Source organism: Eubalaena glacialis, chromosome 8 (assembly GCF_028564815.1).
Source record: "Eubalaena glacialis isolate mEubGla1 chromosome 8, mEubGla1.1.hap2.+ XY, whole genome shotgun sequence".
Classification (NCBI taxonomy): Eukaryota; Metazoa; Chordata; class Mammalia; order Artiodactyla; family Balaenidae; genus Eubalaena; species Eubalaena glacialis.
Window position 1 is genome coordinate 120,696,517 of NC_083723.1, and position 22,321 is coordinate 120,718,837.

General features: G+C 37.3%; 1 protein-coding gene across 2 annotated transcripts in view; it reads left to right on the plus strand.

The window, feature by feature from the left end:
• CNTNAP2 (contactin associated protein 2) overlaps positions 1–22,321 on the plus strand; it is a 2,096,032-nt gene that overhangs the window by 1,081,019 nt on the left and 992,692 nt on the right. For both annotated transcript variants that reach the window (XM_061198858.1, XM_061198859.1), the window contains exon 9: positions 9,652–9,801. In XM_061198858.1, coding sequence (XP_061054841.1) covers positions 9,652–9,801 — 150 coding nt within the window. The remainder of the gene's footprint in view (positions 1–9,651; positions 9,802–22,321) is intronic.

Consider the following 22,321-nt stretch of genomic DNA (forward strand, 5'->3'; position numbering starts at 1 on the left):
TATTTCTGTTTAAAGTTACCTTGTTTCATGCATATGATTGATTCATTAACATTGAACACACAACCAACAGCATTATAACTTATACCTGAAAGAAGTTTATCTAATGTACACATTTCCTCTTTGTAAGGCACATCACAGCCTTCTTGCACTTAGGAACACTAAACAGCATTTCAACACTACATTTGGGGACCACTTTAAATGGCAAAATTGACAAAAAGCGCAAAAATGCAAAAAAAGTGGCACTAAGTATACAGTGAAAATAACACTTGATTGCAGGATAAGAGCTGAAACAAGAAGGCAAAGAGATGCCTTATTTGACCTCAGCTGGGAACTTGTGAGTCGAGCGACTCCAATTTTTCACCAGTCTGTTCATGCATGAGTCTGTGAATGACCAGAATGCACCACCGTATTGATTTTGGGTTAGAAATAAATTTTAGCAATAAGGTGAATTCACAAGTACTGAATCCACGAATGAGAATCAACTCTGTGAAATGCACAGATCTTAAGAGCACGATTCAATGGATTTTGATAAATATATACACTTAGGCAGCCAACACTCCAATCGAAATATAGAACATTTCATTACCTCAGAAAGTTTCCTTGTGCCTCTTACAGCATGCCCATGTGCACCCTCCCCCCATAGGCAACTCATGTCCTGATTTCTATCACCATAGACTGGTTGTGCCTGTTGTAAAATTTTCTATAAAAGGATTCATTAAGTATATTATTTTTTTGTGTCTACATTCTTTCATGCAAAACAATGTTGTCCAAACCACTAGTTCATTCTTCTTTATTACTTAGCAACACTTTCTTGTTTGAGTACACACTGTATGGTTATACAGTTATTTCCAATTTAGTCCCATTATGAGTAAAGCTGCTGAAACATTCCCGTACAAGTATTTTTGCAATGTGCATTTTGATTTTGGGGGGAAAATACTTAGCAGGGAAATTGTTGGGTCATAGGATTAATGTATGTTTAACTTTATTTAAAACTATCAAAGAATTTTCCAAAGGGACTGTACAATTTTGCATCCCACCAGCAATGTTTGAGAGTTCACATTGATCCAGGTCCTAGTTAGTCCTTTTAATTTTTAGCCACTGAAGTGGTGTAAAATTGTATGTCATTGTGGCTTTAATTTCCCTGATGACTAGCAATGTCAAGAAATGTTTCACGTGGCTATGGGTAATTAATTTACCTTTATTTGTGGTATGACTTTTGCCCATTTTTGTCTTCCAGTTATTGACTTATAAGAGCTTTTAGTGTATTTTAGTATGCTCCATTTTCAGATATATATATTGCAAATATTTTCTTCTAGTCTGTCTTGCCTTGAATTTTCTTAACTATGTCTAATGATGAGTGGAAATTTTTAATTTTGATGAAGCCCAATTTATCAAGTGATTTTGATATCCTCTAGGACAGCGGTTACCAACATTTTTGGCACCAGGGACCGGTTTCATGGAAGACAGTTTTTCCACGGATTGGGGGGTTAGGGGAGGGATGGTTCAGGCGGTAATGCGAGCAATGGGGCGCGGCAGATGAAGCTTTGCTTGTTCGCCCGTCACTTACCTTCTGCGGTGCAGCCCGGTTTCTAACAGGCTGCGGACCAGTACCAGTCCTGGCCTGGGGGTTGGGGACCCCTGCTCTAGGAAATCTCTGTTAACCCCAAAGTCCTAAAGATACTCTATGTTATCTTTCAGAAGCTTTATAGTTAGGCTTTTATTTTTGGGTCTAAAATCCATCTAGATTTAATTTTTGTGTGTTGAGTAAAGTAGAAATTGAGATACATTTTTCCCTTTATTTATCCAGTTGTTCCAGCACCATTTTTTGGAAAAAACAAAACAAAGAAACAAACACAAAATCACCTTTTCTTTCCCCATAGAATTGCCTTAGAGCCTTTGCCAAAAAACAATGGACCACATATGTTTGGGTCCGGTTCTGATTTCTTTATGGAATACTATAGCTTTATAACAAGTCTTCAAATCAGATGATAAGTCCCCTACTTGTGTTTTTCTTTTTGATGATTTTGAATATTTAAGGTTTTAAAAATTCCTTATAAATTTTAGAATCTTCTATTTTTATTTCTACAAGGACTAGTGTTGAGATTCTGACTAGGATTGCATCGTATATATCTGTTTATTTAAAAGTTTACTTTCCCAGCAATGATTTGGAAATTTCGGTGTGAAACTTTTAAAGCTCCCCAAATGACTCTAAGGTGCAGACAATGTAATAAAATCTATTAGTCTGGGCTCTTTCTTTCTCAAAAGATTCTGAGTGCCTGAAAGGAAAGAATTCATCCCATCTCTTAGATTCTACATATTAAATTAGTGATGGAGTCATATCTAGCAACACAAAAAAATGTCATGCAGTAGGCTCTCCCCAATGTGTATTTCTAACTTAAAGCTTCCATTCAAGTGGTTCTTTCAGAACAAGGACATATTCCAAAGTGACGTTCTGTCTATACCAATACAGAGGAGCATTTGCCAATTTCTTCAACTTAAAAAATAAAAGTATTTTGTGCCTACCCAAGTATCGTATTACATGTTCTGTCTGATTGCAGTTGATCATGTTTATATGGTTTGGATTGATGTGTAAAAGTGAGCAAGATTAAATTGGATTGATTTCCTTATGGGATTTATATAGATAATATAAGTAATAGTATGTGGCATATTTACATAGAGATGTATATTTTCTTTTTTCTTATTGTATAAATAGGTAACTGATAATTTATGAGATATATTATTAACACCTCAGAGAATACTGTAACCACCTAAAGACGGATTTTATAGTCTCTGAGATTTTTCTCTCAAGATTACACGGTGAGCAAAAGACTGAAAACTCTAGTCACTGTAATTTTATTGAAGCATTTTCAAACAGATGTTACATCTTGGTTTGTGACTATATTTTAAATACTTTCTTTTTTTCAACATTCATTAAACCAGTCTTCTTTTGTCTCTAATAAGAGAAACATCTGTTTCTTCTTGTTCAATCAAAGCAACCACCTCAAGAGTCTTACTTTAAAAATAATACCATTAGAAAGTCAGCCTGGATAGAATATGCTTCATTAACATTTTACATTTGTATACAAAACAAGTTTTTCTAGAAGTTATAAGTTAGGGAGATGCTAGAGAAAATATTGTGAAACAATTTCGTTATTTTGTGAAAGAATTAAAGCCAGAAGCTGGAATATGGCTTCAAAGATGTTGGTTTTAGGTTAAAAAGTCTCTTTGTAAAAACGTCAGTTTCCTTTTGTAATGTACAGTTGAAAAGGTTTTATAATTATGAATTAATGAATAACTGGAGGTATCTATCATAAAGTAAATTCAGATAATCTTTAAGCATAAAAGTACATCAAAATTGTTGAATAGTGTATATTTTTAAAACAAAAATACTTTGGAAAATATGTACTACAGTTTATATCAGTCTCCTCAAAGTTAGTTATCAGGCGAAGTCCTTGCTTGGAATTGGATTTGATTTTTGGAAATATTCCACAGACATTCAGAACCACACCTATTGAATAATCTAGTTGAAAACAAAACACATTTTGCGGAGGTGAAAGTACATCTGTGACTGTGATGGAATAAGACCTATTTTATTGTATAGCTCAAAGTTGGCTTTAGAAATTGTTGACTCTGATATTAACAAGAGATATATATTTAGCTACTTTTCCAAATTCCCAAATTCCTCAAGACTTCTCTTGTACTATAAAATTCATATGGGGAGGTGGGTATTTATTCATAAAGAAAACCAATGTTTATTCATTTCATAATAATTAATACTTATAGAATTAATGTACAACAACCCAAGTTGGTAGATAGCTAGAGCTGTTTCACTGAATGTGAAACAATAGCTAATATCTATTGAGAGTGAACTTACTATGTGCCAGGCACTGTTCTAAGTGACAATGTATATACTTAATTCTCAAAACTCTATGAAATAGATAGTGTTATTATTCCCATTTAATAGAGAAGGAAACTGAGGCCTAAAGAGGTTAACTTGCTGAAGGCCCAGCTATTAGGTGAGCAGAAATGAGATTTATATCCAGATGTCTGACTTCAGAGTCTATGCTCTAGACCCTTATACTGTTCTGCCTCTCTGAGGGTGATTCTGTAAGTCAGACACCCCTGGCTTCTAATCTACTTCTGTCTCTTATGGAGCATGTTACACGTCAGCTTGAATAAAATATGACCCCAAATGAAAGGCAATCCCCCATCTTCCCAACGAGATAATTAAGAGTACCTTTTGGCTTAACTTACATGTATAAACTTTTAGGGCTGTGGGTGAAAATGTCTCTAATATTTAATTACTATTGTTTTTAAAATTACACACATAAATAATTTAGAAAGTTCATTTTTCACTCTCACTTTTGGGAAATAATTTTGTTCAAATTTCTTCACATGCAGCTTTAACATCAGTGTCTTTGTCATAACTTTGTGAGTCATCTAACACATTTTTGCAGAACAGATCATCTTCAGCTCTAAATTGTTTGAATATAGAAATTTTTTCCCATGTCTAATGCTGTCACTGGACATGTTTTTCTAAGTTTCAAGTGCCCATTAGCATAATGTTAGGACACTTTTTTTCAGTTGTCTCATATGTATATATTCATGATCTCCACGTTGTTGAGTTATTATATTGCTGTCTTGTTTAGAAGGCTTATTTATAACTACACCAATATTTGTAATTGCAATGCAATAACCCCCAAAGAAAACGTACTATGTTTAAGTCTCTGCTTTTTTCTTTGTAAAATGGGACTCAACAGCCTTCTTTGTTTTTTGACCTAATGGTATAGATACAGATATGCTGTTTCCTAGCTGCTAGGCACTGTTCTAATGCTATGCAAACCCTAATTCATCTACTCCTTAAAACCAATCTACAAAGTGGATACTACTATTTGATTTTAGAGAGGAGAAGCCTGAGGCACAGAGAGGTTAGGTAAATTGTCCAGGTTGGCAAGGGCCAGAGCAAACACAGGCAGCCTGGCTCCTGGGTCAGTCCTCTTAGCTGCCACACTATTTTCCTGCCCTTCTGCCATCTTGATGCTCATTATTGAGAAAAGGCAATAGATTGACACATACAGAGTTAGGTAGTGCCAGGCACATACCAGGCTCTTAGGAAATGTTAGCCGTATGAGACGTGGGTCTCTTTTTTAAGTATCAGTAACTAGCGTCCCTTTTTGGTCTGGTCCTGAGTCACTCTCCAGCCACCAAGACCCCACTGTGTCTGGGATTATGGGTCCCTGGTGAGTCTCTCTATTCCCTGGGACATTCATTGCTCTAGAATATTGAGTGAAGGGATACCATCTCTTTAATAGCAAATGAGAAGTGATGCCTTAATCCTATTTGGTGACGTGTTCTTTGTTTTTTACAACTCACAAATTTCTAATAAAACTTGGGATGATGATACATTTTTCTTCTTAATACTGTATTGGTATTGTAAGTGTATATCTTATGATCAACTGCACGGTTCTGAGTGAATTTTATATATTGAATTCTAAAAGCTCTTAAGTTTCGTTAATGTTCTGTTTCATATGAATTAAAAATTACTAAAGAATATTGTTAATTTTTAAAAATGCCTCAAAGAGGCTATTCCATATAGTTTCTCTGAAGCAAAACTAATTCTGTACTACTACCCAAGTGGCAGGTGGCTCAGGAAATGGTAAAGGCAAAACTCAGTAGTCCGTGTTTCATACAAAGTTGTTCAGGTCTCCCTTGCACTGAAGGGAAGGGACACAAGAGGAGGGAAATTATGCTGAAACGATGGCATCTTCTTTTTTCGCACCATAAAATTTAATGGCTGTGTTCTGAGTGGGAAGAACTACTGTTTGAGTGCAAAAGGTCTAGATTAGGATCTCAATTCTACAAACTGACAAAAGATAGCATGTTCAAGATCATTGATTGATCCACTCATTATAAAATGAAAGGAGTGAACACAGAGTTCTCTTTGTTGAGTTTCACAAAGTATGGAGATGATTTAAATGAATGCTCCTGGGCTTACTTTAATATGCCTTAGGGAAATAATGCTAGAATTTGCTTCTCTACTTATAAAATTTCCATTCAAATTACAATTTTAAACATTGTGAAAGGTACCCCTTTCACAAAGGGGAAAAACATCAATGTAAGAAGATACTAAAAGACATGTAGTAGTGGGATCTTCCATTACAACAAAAATCTGATGACGCAAATGCTGAAAGTTGGCAGATGAAACCGGATCGGCGTCTCAGTTTATTTACAACCCTGACGCTGTATGAGACAAGGGTACTCCAGAAACTCCCTCTAGATGTGGTGGCAGATGGATGTGTGTGTGTGTGTGTGTGTGTGTGTGTGTGTGTGTGTGTGTGTGGTATAAGAGAACTCTGATCACAGATGCACAGAGTCTATATACCATGTTTAGTTGTTGGTGGTTTTTCTTTGTTTGTTTGCTGTTTATAAGAACTCAGCCTCCAGAACTAGATATAGCTGAGTTCCAGTTCTCAGTTCTGACATTTACCACATATGGGATGCCTAAACGTTATTAGATTCAGTTCTCTCACCTATTTATTGGGGATAGTAATTCAAAAAAATCTTTTTCTGTGAAATATTGTTTTGAACTGTTAATGTTAATCATCAAGAGGTATGTCTCAGCAATCTATGATAGGAATGGGCCCCAAATATAATGAAGTTCATTCTTCAATGGGGCAAGGATGACCTAATTTCTCAAAAGAAAATATGTCACTTTTAAAAATTTTTCTTTATCCACATGTTATTAAAAAACCCTCTTGATGATTAACATTAACAGTTCAAAATAATAATTGGAATTAAAATGAATAGAAATCACACCTTAAGCTCAGATGCTGCAGTGGCTGCTATCAACAAGGCTGCTTTTATATGAGGTCCAATTTCTGTAGTAATTAAGTTTCTTGAAAAAAATAAAGTAACCTTTTTATTTTAATCTGATGGAATAATAGACCTTTTTGTCATGAACAGTTAAGCTGGTGATTTTCCCTTTAAAAATTAACTTTATGATGAGGAAGTTTTCATTAGAATTTTTAGAAAGGCTTTCTGGTCTACCGGTTAGAACAGAAAGCCCTGTCACTGAAGACAGCTTGTAAGTGACTTCCTCTGAATGTGTGACTATTTAGGATTAAACATTTGTAACATTACTGTCCTTGGGACCCATGCCCCAAAACTGCATTTCAAAGCAGTGTTCATCACATTGTAAAGGCAAAAATAACAACCAAAATCAAAACCATACACTTATATGGCTAATTAACACTAACCCCAGTTTTATAATTTAACAGAAAATGTTATAGTGACGGTACAGTCTTCCATGAATCAGTTTTGTGGGAGAACCCAAAGGCAAACTACTGGAGAAGGAATTGTTTCAGTAAACGCTACTACTTGTCTGACAGCTAACTGACTTTACTTTTAGAATAAGACTGTATGTTTACATAGTAATTTCAGTACAAAAAAAAGTATTTTTATGTATTATACATTTCATAATTTGAAAATTATTTAGTATTAATTACTTTAGAGCTGTTTTCCTGTTTTCCTCCATTGAAATAAAATGTGCTCAATAAATGTCACTAAGTTAAAATTTGAAAATCCTGAAAAAAAATACCTGAGGGATGATTATTTGTAATGATATTTACTAGTACAATGTTAGTTAATACTACATATATGTGACTATCTTCAAGCCCCAAGAAGCCTTAATTTTTTCCTTTAAAATGGTGTTTCTGTTTAATAATGTAAACCAATCACTAGTTTATGCTTTTCCTATAAGGATGACACAGTAAATAGTATATATAGGCTTTGTGGACCATACAGTTTCTGTAGCACCTGTTTGACTCTGTAGAACAGACAATGTGTAAACAAATGAGTTTGACTGTATTCCAGTAAGTTTTATGTGGACACTACATTTGAATTTTATATAATTTTCACATGTAATTTAATATTGCTATTATTTTTATTTATTTTTCAACCATTTAAAATGTGAGATTTATTTTTAGCTCTCAGGCTGCACGGAAACAGATGGCAGCAAGCAGTATTTAGCCTATAAGCTGTGGTTTGCAGACCTCTGATCAGAAGCTTGGAAGCCATCATTCGTGCTTCACTGATTTTTTCTCATTCCATTTTTGGATACCTTTTCATGCTAGGCTTCTCTTTCTTTTGTGAGGCTGAAGTGTACCTTCAATAACTTCTACCTATGGATTCTAGATTAAGCCATCTGGAGTAGTCTAGAACAAAATAGTTTCCCTTTGCATAGGCCTTTATAAGGTGAAAGAAAGTCACTTTGACTCGCTTAGATTTCTGTCTCTCTTAGTGTTCCTTAAACTCTTTCAAGATACTTTTGTTCAAAGGCTGTTCTCCTCTCTTTACTCCTTAATTTTCTAATTATTATTTGAAAAATGAACACAAACTAAACAGAAACTTTGTTATTTTCTGTCCAGTGGAGAACTAAATAGATTTTCTGTTTCTGAAGACCTTTGTACTAGGCAAGAGTGGAATATGATTGTTAGGGAGTTGATTTATTTTGTTGGTGTTTATCTGTTTAAATATAACCTAATTCATTATAAAGGTGTCTTATTTGTAAATGATCAGATAATCCTGGTATCATTTCCCATACCTATTAGTGGTCAGTTAGCACAAATAACTGCTGTAAGGAAGGAAAACTTCCTTTCTTCCCCTCTAGGTTCTTTGGCTAATCTAAGAATTAAATTGACATCAGACAGATTACCAGGAGGAAAACAAATATAATTTTGTATGTATGGGACCTCTCCGAAATATGAGACTCAAAGAAGTGACCAATGTAGGCAGATTTTATACCTTTTAGCCAAAGAGAAAGATTAATTTTGTAAAGAATTAACAAGACAAAGAAGTTTTGGGGTAACTTTGGTAACCCAAAGTTTTGGATTTGGGGTAGTAGATTAACGAAGAAGTAACATGGTTTGTTTATATAGCCTTCTTGGCCCTAACTTCCCTCTCTCTAGTGATAAGGAAGCCTTGTACCCTCCTGGTATAGGGAGGGTACCTTTCACATGAGAGATTTGTTTCCTGCTTTCAGAGGGACAAAGGAGGGTCAGAGTATCCTTACTGCACTTGCTTTTTCTTAAGTAACTTTAATTCAAAATAATCAGTATGCTGAAATGGCACATGTTGGGGTGGCATATTCTGCTCCCCTTCACTGCACATACTCACACATTTATTCTTCAGTCCTTCATTTCTATTAGCTATACTTGCCAGATGTGGCTATTGAGAGACAATGACAGTACAAAAAATAGTTTTTAAAAACAAAGAGTGACATTAGATAAAATTACAAATCCTTTTTCTCATCTGAGAGTGAAGTCTAGTAAAGCTAACTAGAAAATAAGTCATTAACTTAAAATAGTTCATCATCATCTCCCAAACAACTTAATTCACTCCAGTTTCTCATGTACCCTGATGGCACATTATGTCCCTACTTGATTGGGTTATGTTATGCCGTATTTGGTCTGGTGGAGGATAGAACTACTTATAATATTAAAGAAGATGAGATATTAATTGTAGCTACACTGAATTTTCCTAGATGAAAACATATTAATTTTTACTTACAAAGCTCTGACTGTTGTTATTAAAAATTATTTTAAACCGAATCATCTTAAGAAAAGAAATGGCCTTTTCTCTTGTATCTAACAGGTTCTGGGTTGAATGACGGCCAGTGGCATGAGGTCCGTTTCCTAGCTAAGGAGAATTTTGTTATTCTCACTATCGATGGAGATGAAGCCTCAGCAGTTCGAACTAACAGTCCTCTTCAAGTTAAAACTGGCGAGAAGTACTTTTTTGGAGGTAAGACTACCATTTTTTTTAATTGGTTAACTAATACATTGCTAAAAATGGAGTTTCAATAAAGTTTGATTATGAAGTATTTATATTGATTCAGTGGACTCAGTAGATCTCAGGAAAAAAGCAAACTGTAACCTCATTGAACTAAAAGGAGCATCAAATGTATTGTTTCTTCATGATAAAGTGTTAATATGATGTCACCATATTCTTCTAGTCCAATTCAAATATTCTAAGTATAAAGCATGAGATTCTGAATCCATTCATTCTCATAACACTATTTTCAAGAATCATGTCCTTGGATTATACATTAGTCATCTCTTGCTGTGTAACTAATTACCCCAAACCTTAGTGGCTTAAAAGAACAAATATGTATTATCTCACAGTTTCTCTAGACCAGGAATTCAGAAATGACTTAGCTGGGTGATTCTGACCACCTGGGTCTGTCATGGGGTTATACCCAAGCTGTTGGCTGTGGCTACGTTATTTGAAGCCTTAATTGTGCTAGAGAGTTTGCTTCCAAGAAGGTGCACTCACTTGGTTGATCGTTTGTGCTGGCTATTGGCTGGGGTGCCTCGGTTCTCCTCTATGCAGCTCTGATCCTTCGGGGCCTTTCTTCTTCAAGTGGTTTCTTCTATAGATGATGGGGCGGGGTGTGTGTGTGTGTGTGTGTGTGTGGAGACAGAGAGAGAGAGAGGGAGAGAGAGGGGGAGAGAGGGGGAGAGAGAGGGGGAGAGAGGTGGAGAGAGAGGGAGAGAGAGAGGGAGAGAGAGAGAGAGAGGGAGAGAGAGGGAGAGAGAAGGGGAGGGGAAGGAAAAGCCAGTAAGTGGGAGAGAAAATTTACAAGATAGAAGCCATAAAGGTTTTGTTCTTCTTGTTGTTTGTTTTTAATAATCCAATCTTCTGTTATATACAATTGGAAGTCACGTCCCATCACTTCTGTTATATACAACTTATTAGAAGCAAGTCACTAAATCCAGCCCACACTTAAAGCAAGGGGATTACACAAGAAATCAGGGGTTATTGGGGCCTTCTGAGAGGCTGCCTAACACAGGTTGCCTTACATGAAGCCACCTTATCACAAATATCTTGATTCTTAAGTAATAAAAAGATTAGTGGAATGGAAGATTCTTTTAATCATAAATTCTACTTCTGTATGTGAAAGAGTGTTGGAACACAGACCTGGTATGTTTTCTAATTTGAGAAATGCATCCTGCCAGAAAATGTTTTTCTTCATTAATGAAATATAGGGATATCTTTTATTAAAATGCTAGGTGTGTTTCTTAGATCAATAATAATCTTTCATTAGATTATTCCCTTTCTCATTCTAATCACCCAATGTGAGATCTAAAAAAATACATTGTATCCTTAGAAAAGGCTTTGGTTTAAGCTTTAAAAAGTATGTGTACATATACTTGCCTCTGCAAATATGCCTATTAATATTCCTGTATCTATTTATTTGTATATATAAATATATGTTTATATGTCACTATTTGTATATATTTCTCTAATTATTAGAATAAGCCTACTTGACAACAGACATCTTGTATGTCTTGTTTCCTGCTTTATCCCCCAAGGTCCTAGAAAAATTCCTGAATATAGTAGATGACCAATAAATATTTGTAAATAAATTAGTAAATTCTGAAAAATAAGCAAGGCAAGCCTTTTATTCCTAAATTTCTAAAAGAAGAAATAGTAGAAGCCCTAAGAGCTATACTGACTTGCCGCTGAGTCTATAGCCAGCCCCTGAATTCAAAACCTCTGACTCCTGTATGAGGGTGTTTCTTCCCTCTGCATCATGATATGATGAGTGACAGCTCAGAGACAGAAGTCCTGAACTAGATCTCTGCTTCTTTAATCTTCCATGGTCTTTGTTGGGAGTTAAAGCTACATGCTTTTTAGAAGTCTCTCAATAAATATTTGATGAGTGGATGAAGTCAGACAGGATGTCTTTGGAGTGAATAAACTGGGCTTATTGATGTGAGAAAAAGCAACCCAGTAGCTAAACTGGTTTTTCTCCCAAAACATATTTAACAAGATGGACTTTTGGCCTACAGTTTTCATTGCTGTCAGAAAATGGATGACAGTACTCAGTTGGAAGGCTATTGATAATCCCTACTCATCCACATGGCAGTGGAATATCTTTGGCCATGAATGAGCTTGCTGAATGCTTAAGGCAAGTGTTGATCTATTTCCATCTAGATGGGTAGGCAAAAAGCTATAACCACAAATTTATGGCATAGAGTTTATAGGATATGAGGGCTTTATAGTGTGCTATTACTATTGCTTTACAGATTTGGGTTTTCAAACCCAGCGGTCAGGGTCATATTTCCTCCCTCTTGGGTCTTTAGTCTGCCATTGGGAAATGCTATCAGCAAATGATCATGATGCTTCTTTGGTTATATCTTCATTGGCTGAATCCTCAGAGTATATGAGAATCACTAGGGGAACTTGTTACAATTCAGATTCTCAGGCCCCACTCCTAGAACTTTAGAATGCAGGATGTTGAGAAATCGAAGAATTCTAAACTTCAAGTGATTCTGAAACAAATGATCTGAGGAACAGAATTATAGATCTGACTTAACCAACTTGCATGCATATCTGTTATATTCTTTTTAAAAAACAATGTCAGCCACTGACAAGTGAGATAAGTAAGAAACAGCTATTCTCATACAGCTCTGCCACCATGGAGCAGTGAAAGGAAGCCCCAGACAGGGTCTGGTGCACATAGAGACATTTATTAAATGACTGTTTATTAGCAAGCTGGAACAACACTGTTAATACAAACTCCTCTGTCAGCTCAACGAAGTCCTAGCTCTCTGACTTGCCTTACCTTGAATAAACTGTTTTCTTCAGGCAGCTGTAGCAGTATTTCAGAGGCAGGGTTCAGCTGCACCCAGAGCCAGTGCCAGGCAACAGAAAGCCTCCTAAGATAATAGCTGGCACAGGTTCACTGATCCAGAATCCAGAACCGTCTCCACGGCTTCAGGTCACAGACCTCACTGGAGTCTTATACCATTTGCACACAGGGTGTGTTTCTAAAAGATGTTTTGCCAAACTACATAACCTTAATATATTTAATTTCACCACTGAGATCTCTTTCCTAACATTTATCTACCATTTATGATAATTAAGAGACCGCTATTTTTACCAAAGAAAACCCAACTTGACATTCAGAAAGTTGATGAGAGGAATAGATAGCAGAAATCCTGGAGTAGTCGCGTCTGGAGTGGCTGCAGTGTTTCTGAGAGCGTGCTCACAACTGCCTCTGGCGCGTGGCTGCCTGATTAGAATGATAGCCGCCTCCTGACTGTAACTTGGAACACACACACACAACTTCATACTGTCTGTGCTGAAAATGTAAAGTAAGTTGTAGATGTTACAATGATGACATCTTAAGAAATATTAGTATAGTGGAAAGGAGAATTGAGTGTTCTAAAATAAGAACTTTGAATCGTACACACCTAATTTGGGACAGTGGCTTCTCTTAGTTGATAGGTCATTTTAATAATTTACCTTTATCTATTAAAAGGCAATAGGATCTGTTCTGTGAACATTACACAGCATCACCTGTTAACCCCAGGGTCTGACCCCAGGGTTTCATGCTAAATGCTGATTGCCTTTCCAATTCATCTGCGGTCTTTTCTTAAACTCCCTTTGAGACAGCCCTTTCCAAGGAAAATTTCAGATTTCAGGTCATGTGCTCATCTAAGGCCTCTCACCAGCTGCTCGGCTACTCAAAGCATTTCTTCCTCCTTAGTAAAAATCAAATTGTTTTCCCTCTGGGTGAAAGCCTTACGTAAAGGCGTGCTGTCCTTAACCATGTCCACAGTTTCCTTCTTTTGAAGTAAGTCCTGGCCACACAGCCGCTTTTGCCACCACAGGCACGGCTGTGCCCACCAGTGCGGAGCCTTCTCTCTCCACGCCTGCGCCCTGCTCATCCCAGGAAGGCTCTTAGTTCTCCTCTGTAACACTCTCAATCAGACGTTTACGCTCTAAGAATTATCTTGCCTTGTTCTTTCTTGGGAATAAACAGAAAAAGAAAGATTATTCATTTGGGAATGTTTCCTCAAGAAAAGTTATTTTAGCTGCTTTACCTTATTTCTCTATCTCCCAACTTGAATTCCTTTTGATAACTCTTCATTAATTTTAATAATCAAAAGAATTCTAAACAAAATAATTAAATTAATTGACTGCTTACCTGGGAATTGGCTTTCTGATTTCTCATACAGGCCAGGGCCCATGATCATGAGAGAGTAGAAAGATTTTTAAACTTAAAAATTTCTTTAGGTTTGGTATTTTGATTATTTGTTTTAATTTAAAAGGAAAAGGAGCTGTGGGCTGAAGAGGAGAGGTAAGAAAGATCCAGTCTTGTTGGAAGGGGAGTTCTAAGGAACACATTAGGGGTGGCAGCTCTCAAGAAGGTGCCAGATTAGGTGGAGGTGACCAGAGAGATGGGGGGCATTGGGAACTGGCCAGAGTCTGATAGGAATGGATTTAATAAAGTTTAATTAAAGGGCACATCCCTTCCCAGTTACAAATCTAGACTCACCAGTATATAGCCTTTTACTCCTCATTGAAATAGAGCATGAATTTTAAATAGTTATTAGATTGATATGTAAATATGTTTCTGACCAGGGTTTTTGGACTCCTTAATCAATAGAAATTGATCAGAGACCAGACAAGAAATTCAGACAAGGCTTTACTGGGGCCCCTGCTGCAGCAGCGGGGAGCGAGAACAAACACAGGTTCCCTTGCTCACTTGCTCCCGAGGCGGGGCGAGCTGGTTCCTCATATGGGGTGAGGGTAGGGGTGTGTCCAGGGGTCAGGCCGGAGGGGTGGCTTAGGTGGTCTGCCCTCCCCTTAGGTGGTGGTGTGTGCCGGGGGGGGGGGGGCATGGGCGGTGCCCTGCTTTTGCTCCCGACCCCCTGCCTTTGCTCCTGGCTCTGCAGAAGTGGCAGTTGGGCTTTTATTTTGATCTTTTCTGTATTTTGTTGTTGATAATTTGCCCCAACTGCACATGCACACAGTTATTTTTAGTTCCTTATAGTTTCTTTGTGTTTTGTTGCTCGAGAAGACCTTTGTCCAGGTGCAAGTACCGCAGCAAAGTGTCCCAGGTCCCAGGTCCTAGCCTGTCTCAAATATATATCTGTGTAAAGTAGTTCTCATTGAAGCAGTTAGAGGCTTGTTACCAGTGCTGGTGCTTCCTGGCTGTTTAAGGGAAAATGCCACCAGCTGTGAGTGCCTAACGCTTTCCTTAGTGATCTAAAACACACCACAACTTAGTCATGAAAGGCCTCCCAGATAGTTTCTCAGGAATTCCTGGGTTGACCCGTCTGTCACCAGAATATGTGCAGGACCTTGCAGCACTCTGTTTATGGTCCAGTCTTCCTTCCTCTGAAGGACCAACTGGCCTGTTGTTGCACCTACTGAAAATCTGTTGTTTGGAGATTTGTTTTCTAGCTCCTTTTTGTTGCTTTCCACAAGAAATGGAGTGATAAATGTTTTATCAAATGATATGGTACGTTAGATGATGTCTTCTCAGTGGTCTGAAAAGTGAATCTTAAGCAAACTTCTTTGTATTGGGTTTCCAGGGCTGCTGCAACAAACTACAAACTGGGTGGCTTAAAACAACAGAAATTTATCCCCTCACAGTTCTGGAGGCTAGAAGTCTGAAACCAAGGTTCAGCAGGGCCCAAGGTTCACTAGGGCCCTGATCCCTCTAAAGTCTCCAAAGAAGAGTATTTTCTGGATTCTCCTACCTTCTGATGGTTGCAAGCAATCCTTGGTTTTCCTTGGCTTGTGGATACATTGCTCCAATTTCTGCCTCCATCTTCAAAATGAATTCTTCCCTCTGTTTTTCTGTGTCCAAATTTCCCTCTCCTTTTAAGGACACCAGTCATCAGATTAGGGATACATTAGGCGATCAGATTATCACCTCATTTAACTTGATTACATCTGCAAGGACCCTATTTCCAAATAAGGCCACATTTACAGATTCTAGGGGTTAGGACTTCAACATATCTTTTTGGAAGGTACAAGTCGGCCCATAATAAGATATAAGTGATTTGCTTCATAGCTCCCTTTAATTAAAGTTACCATACTTCTTAAGGGAGATTCATATTTCTGGATTAATATTATCCATTTTCAAAGATGAATTTTATAAGAGTTGAAAGTCAAACAAATTTTAGGCAATGTGGATAACTAAAAGGTAGAGACATTCAAACAATCAAACAGCAACAACAAAAATTAAACTACTATGCACACTGGATAAAAACAGCACTGCTGACCAAATTTCTGAACATGACTTTCTGACCTCTAAATAGGACTGAGTATAGAATTTTAAGGAAATCAATAAAAAATATTTTTGAGAAAATTCCATGACCACACTTGGTTATGGTGAGAACTCATCTCTGATAAATGTTAGAAAGCTTTGTGTAAACAGAACAATACAAAAGTGCAAATGATAAGTAAAAGAATCATTGTTTTGAAAATATATCCCATGTGTAAGAAACTAACAATTAGAGTGAGAAAAAAAAAGAGCATACAGCTTAGACTTTGTATCAGTCAGGATTCATATATATATATATACACACACACACACACACACACACACACACACACAGGGTTATGGAGCCCAGAAGTCCCACAATCTGCTGTCTGCAAGCTAGAGAACCAGGAAGACAGTGGTGCAATTCAGTTAGAGTCCAAAGGCCTGAGACCCAGGGGAGCCAGTGGTTTAACTCCTAGTCTCAAAGGCTCCTCTTATAATTCCCAAAGTCCAAAGGCTGAAAATGTGGGAGCTCCAACGTCCAAGGGTAGGAGAAGATAGACATCCCAGATCAAAAAGAGAGATGGAATTTGCCCTTCCTCTGCCTTTTTTGTTCTGTTGGGCCCTCAACAGGTTGGATGATGCCCACCCACTTTGATGAGAGCCATCTTCTTTACTTAGTCTACTGATTCCAGTGCTAATCTCTTTTGGAGACACCCTCACAGACCCACCCAGAAATAATGTTTTACCAGTTATCTGAGCATCCTTTAGCCTGCTCAAGTTGACACATAAAATTAACTATCACAGACTTGGAGTTAGCAAACTCTAGGGGCAGGACCATACATAAAGACAAGGGGAGGAAGTCTATCCACATTGCTTAGCTGACCTGGAAATTTTCAGAAACAGAGGAATTTTTAATTTGACCTTGATTTGTAGTATGGTGGGACCTATCACTACCAAAGAAATGAAAATAGTAAAGACTTTGGCTGTAGATAATAATAATGCTGGAAATAAAGCAATCACACACATACAAAAGAGTGCCATGAAAAGAAGATGAAATCCTGGAATTGTTCTCTTCCCTCAGTAGAGTTTAAGTGGCTTTTCTGAAATCACATGTGTTTAAGAATAAATTGTCATCCTAATGGCATGCTGTACTGGTCTTGGAATTTTGCATAATGTGTATCTACTGAGCAGTAGAACATAGGCTTAGAGTCATAAAGATATAATGAAGTGTTCCCAGAGAGTTGTTCATATTAAAACAACCAGAAAAGTTCAGGAGAACATACTTGACACCCATGGCTATGTGTCCAGTCCCTTACTGACAGTAAGATCATTCCTACATTTAACATATAAATGCTGGGTACATGTGCTGTTTTGCACATTAAGTGTTCTCACAAGAAATGCCTTCAAAGAAAACAAATGTGGTATTACTTTGGGAATTGAAATCCTTCAACTCTGTTATTAGATCAATGTTCAATTTTCTCTTAACTGGTTGAAATAATAGTAAATCTTTTAATCTTTTTGTGGGCCTATTTCTCTAAATCCTTGGTTATCTTTAGGACTTTCTTTTCAAACATGCATTTATCTTTCTGTTACAGAACTGAGATCTACATTTATTCATTTATATCCAAAGAGACTATGGAGCCCTTCATATAACTCAGGGGTTATGCTTGGTGCTGGTGATATACCGCAACCAAACAGGAGCCAGAATCTCTGCCCTCATAGAATTTACAGTTTTTGCTCTCATCCCCCCATATGTCTCACCTTTATAAAGTTATCATTTTACATTGTTTGTATGATTCTCTTATTAATGTATACCTACTCTAAGCTCCATCTGGGGAAACATCTGTTTTGCTCTTAAGACCTTTCACCTGGTTGGATGAGGGCTACATTGTCAAGGCTTATCTCTTTTACTTAAAGTCAGTTGAATGTGGATGTTCACCACATCCACAAAACACCTTCACAACAGCACCTAGATGAGTGTTGGATTGAATAACTGTGTATTAGAGCCTATCCAAGTTGACATGTAAAACTCACCATCACAGAGTACTTTTATATATCCTGGATTCTGGATTTGAAACATCAAATAAAAATATCATCAGATTGTCTGGTTTAATATACAGATAAAGGAATACCAGAAACTGCTTTTACAGTTTTCTAATTATGATATCCAAGTCTTCTACAGGCATGTTTTTCTATTTTGTTTAATTTTATGTTTCTAATGTTACCTCTCTTATTCCCTCTCTCTCTTTTCATTGCTTTTACTAAGATAAAATTTACATATGCTAAAATCCACCTATTTCAAGTGTATAAATCAGTGAGTTTAGTGAATTTATACAGTAGCGTAGCCATCACCACAGTCCAGCTCTTAGATCATTTCCCCAGTCCCCCAAATTTCCCTTCTGCCCCCTGCAGTCAATTCTCATTCCTGCCCTGTCCCAGGCAACCACTGGTCTGGTTTCTATTGTCCCTATAATGTTTTCTTTTTTCCCTAGACCCTTATTTTTTTTGTTTTGTTTTGTTTTTTGACTCTTCTCTGGTTTACTCTCCTCCTTAGAGACTTTGCCCAAGTCTCACCTCCTCCAGGAGGATGAGCAGGCCCTCTCCTTCCTGCTCCAGCACGTCCTGACCCACCCACCCCCAGCATCCCTGGTCCCTGTTGTCCCACTCTACTTTCTTCCCTCCCCTACCACAGCACTTAATCACTTTCTAACATTCTACATCCTTCATTATGTGCTATATTGACTGTTTATTATTGGAATCTCCACTAGAATGTAAGCACTAATACAACAAGGATATTAATTGTTTACATTTTCTGCTATATTAAGTGTTGGGGAAAAATGCCTGATGCATAATAGTTCTATATTTAGTCATTGACTAAATTAATCAGCAGTCCCTATGGTTACGTTTAATGGTTACGTGCAAAAGGGGCTAGAGGACTTCTCATCCCCACATAGATGGCCAGCTTCTGCCACACTCCTCTCCCCCTAGAGAACTTTAGGTAAGGGATACTGACTGTGCTGGCAGAGAACAGCCACTGGTATTTCATTATCATATTTGGCAGGAATAACTTTTCAGGGTCTTGACAATAACATGATTTTGTATCAGATCAGATGCACTTTTTATCTAGGTGTACATACTATCTGTATGACTAATGAGGAGTAGGGCCAGGATTCAAATCATTTTATTTACTAAATATTTACTAAAACCTGGCATTATTATTCATGCTAGAGCATTGAACAAGTCAGAAAAAAATACTTGCTGTCATTCCAGTCGAGATAACAAATTGGTGAAATGAGTATTTTTGGAGAAAATAAATCAGAGAAGGGGATAGGAGGGTCTGGGGGAAGGGGGATGTTGAAGATTACCATTTAAAACAGTTTGACAGATGAAGCCTCAATGAGAAGATGGCACTTGAACAAAGAGCTCAAGGATTGAGCAAAAAGCGCAAGGATGTGAGCAAACACATCAAGAGGAGATATGGAGAAGAGCATCTCTGGTAGAGAGAAAAGGAAGTGTAAATAGTACACAGGTACGAGCACATGGAGGCCTTGAGGACAGGAGGCCACACGGCTTCAGGAGTGCGAGGCTGCAGAGGCTGGATTGTGAAGGGTCTTTTACTCTGAGTGAGGTGGGTGGTCATTTGAAGATTGAACCAGGTGAATGGCAAAATCTAATTTACATTTTAAACCGATCTCTAAGGCTGCTGTTTTGAGAAAAGAGTATGGTCAGATGAGGGAGCAGTATAGTTAAAACAGTGGAGACTATTGTAATAACCCAGACGAAGGAAGATAGACTAGTGGAGGAGTGGGAAATGGTCAATTCTGAGTACATTTTTGGAAGTCAAGCCTACAGGACTTGCTGACAGGTGGGATATGGGCCGTAATACACAAAAAGGAGTCAAGATGACAGCAGTCAGCCTGACAAAAAGCCTTGAGCTTACCCTTTCCTCTACTCCACACTTTCTGTTTCTCCTTCTGCATTTTGGAGTCCATCTGGCAGTGTTTCCCTAAAGACTACTTCTGACCTGTGCATCAGGAACTGCTGAAGGTATTGCTATCCATGGAGTAACCTGTCATTCCTCCTCCCAAATTAACAAGACCATGAACCAACCCCCTAACCCCCCAACACACGCGCACACACACACGCACACACACACACACACACACACACTTTCACAGTTCCCTGCATCCTCTCTCTCCTTGATGGGTTTTGAATTAGTTCTCAAATCTTTCAAGCCTTGCCCAGATGCTCTTTTTGCTGCATCACACATGGGGTATAACAAGGGTCAAGATTCTACTGATTTAAAACCAGCTCTGGTAAACTAAAATTCCAATCAGTCGCTGATTTGGGGACTGCAGTGCCACTCAGAAATAGGCAAGTGGAGAACTTCGACTCAAAGCTAAACAACTGCTATAAAATAAATGGTCTTTAAAAATATTAGTCTAGTGGATATACTTCCAACTTGAAAGCATGGACTAGTCATCCTCTTTTCCTCTTGGTCTTTCTTCCACCCATGGCCCAACTATACTGTGGTTAGAAGGGATCAGGGGATAAATTATTTATTGCCTTTTCAAAAATAAAATGAAAGTTCACCATCATCTATATTTATATAGTGTTGAACATCACTTATTAATATTGAAATACTTGGATGCCCATTTTACTTTTATGTAATATACCTCCCTTTAAAATACTATGGCAAGAGTCAAGTTTTTCTGACCAACCGACTAACAATTTATTAAATAGCAAAACGAGAAATGAGGAAATCACATCTTAGAACCTTAGGGATTCCTGTAAGTTGTTAAAAATTATTTTGATTTGGATTGGCTAACTTTATATAATAATTGGAATTAAGTTTTCTTTTATTGTTTCCAAACCCATTCCCTAATTTTTTATTTATGTATCTTTCCTTTGTGCTTTTACTATTTCACCCTGGTTCATTGTTATACTTGATTGTTTTTCTCTTATTCAGCTTCAGAGAGTTAGTCTTTCCTTAACTGTAGTGAATTAACCTAGAAACTTTCTCAGTTATTAACTTCTTAAAAAGAATTTGGTTGTTTAAAACAACCACTTGCCATAAAAATATTTAGATCAATATTTGCTATTCTAAGCAAATTCTTTCCCCACTTTAAAAAATACATTTTTAAGCCATTTCTTTCCATTATGAGAACATTAACAAGAAGAGACACATTTCTTTTTCAATCCAATTCCCAAGGAACTTTTGGTTGTTTTACTTTGTTTTCCAGCTACATGCATAAAAGAAAAGGGCACAGAGGAGGAAGGGAATTGCACAGTGAAATTGAATATATTAACCTCTTCAGAAACTCTTTCTCTGTTGGAGATAGGAAAGTATTCATTACATAGCCCCCAATTCCAAAGACCTTTTTATACCTCCTAGAAGTAAAATTTGATTAGAGCTATGATTTGGGCTAATTATCATTAGAATTATTGTGATATTCTACATGCCTTTGCTTTTTTCTGGCTCTTATGACTGGCTTGCACTGGGAATATTCAGATTTAAGGGTGAATTATAAGTAGTTTTTCAAAGGAAAAAATCATGAAATTATAAAAACTCTTTGACTTGCAGGAATTGTCTTAACCCTGTGGCTATTTATCACTGTTATTTTGTGGGTTTTTCCTCCTTATATTAATTTTGTTATTTTAAAATCACCAGATTAAAAGAACATAATGTTCTGACTGTAGAAATATAGGTAACTATAAATATGTAGATTGAATATGATTTTTTGTATGTATCTTTTAGAAAATATTTTCCGTATCTGAAATGCTCTTAAGTTAAAAAAAAAATTGGCCAGATTTTTTTTTTTTAATTTTATTTATTTTTGGCTGTGTTGGGTCTTCGTTTCTGTGCGAGGGCTTTCTCTAGTTGCGGCAAGTGGGGGCCACTCTTCATCGCGGTGCGCGGGCCTCTCACTATTGCGGCCTCTCTTGTTGTGGAGCGCAGGCTCCAGACGCGCAGGCTCAGTAGTTGTGGCTCACGGGCCTAGTTGCCCTGTGGCATGTGGGATCTTCCCAGACCAGGGCTCGAGCCCGTGTCCCCTGCATTGGCAGACAGATTCTCAACCACTGCGCCACCAGGGAAGCCCTGGCCAGATTTTAAAACTGTGATGACTTGTATATCTCATGTCAATATGTGATATGTGTGTCAGGTTATTATTTGGAGAACATAAACATTTCTACAGATTACCCTATCCAGTTGATTTTACAATGCTTTACCAAAAAAAAAAAAAATTTATA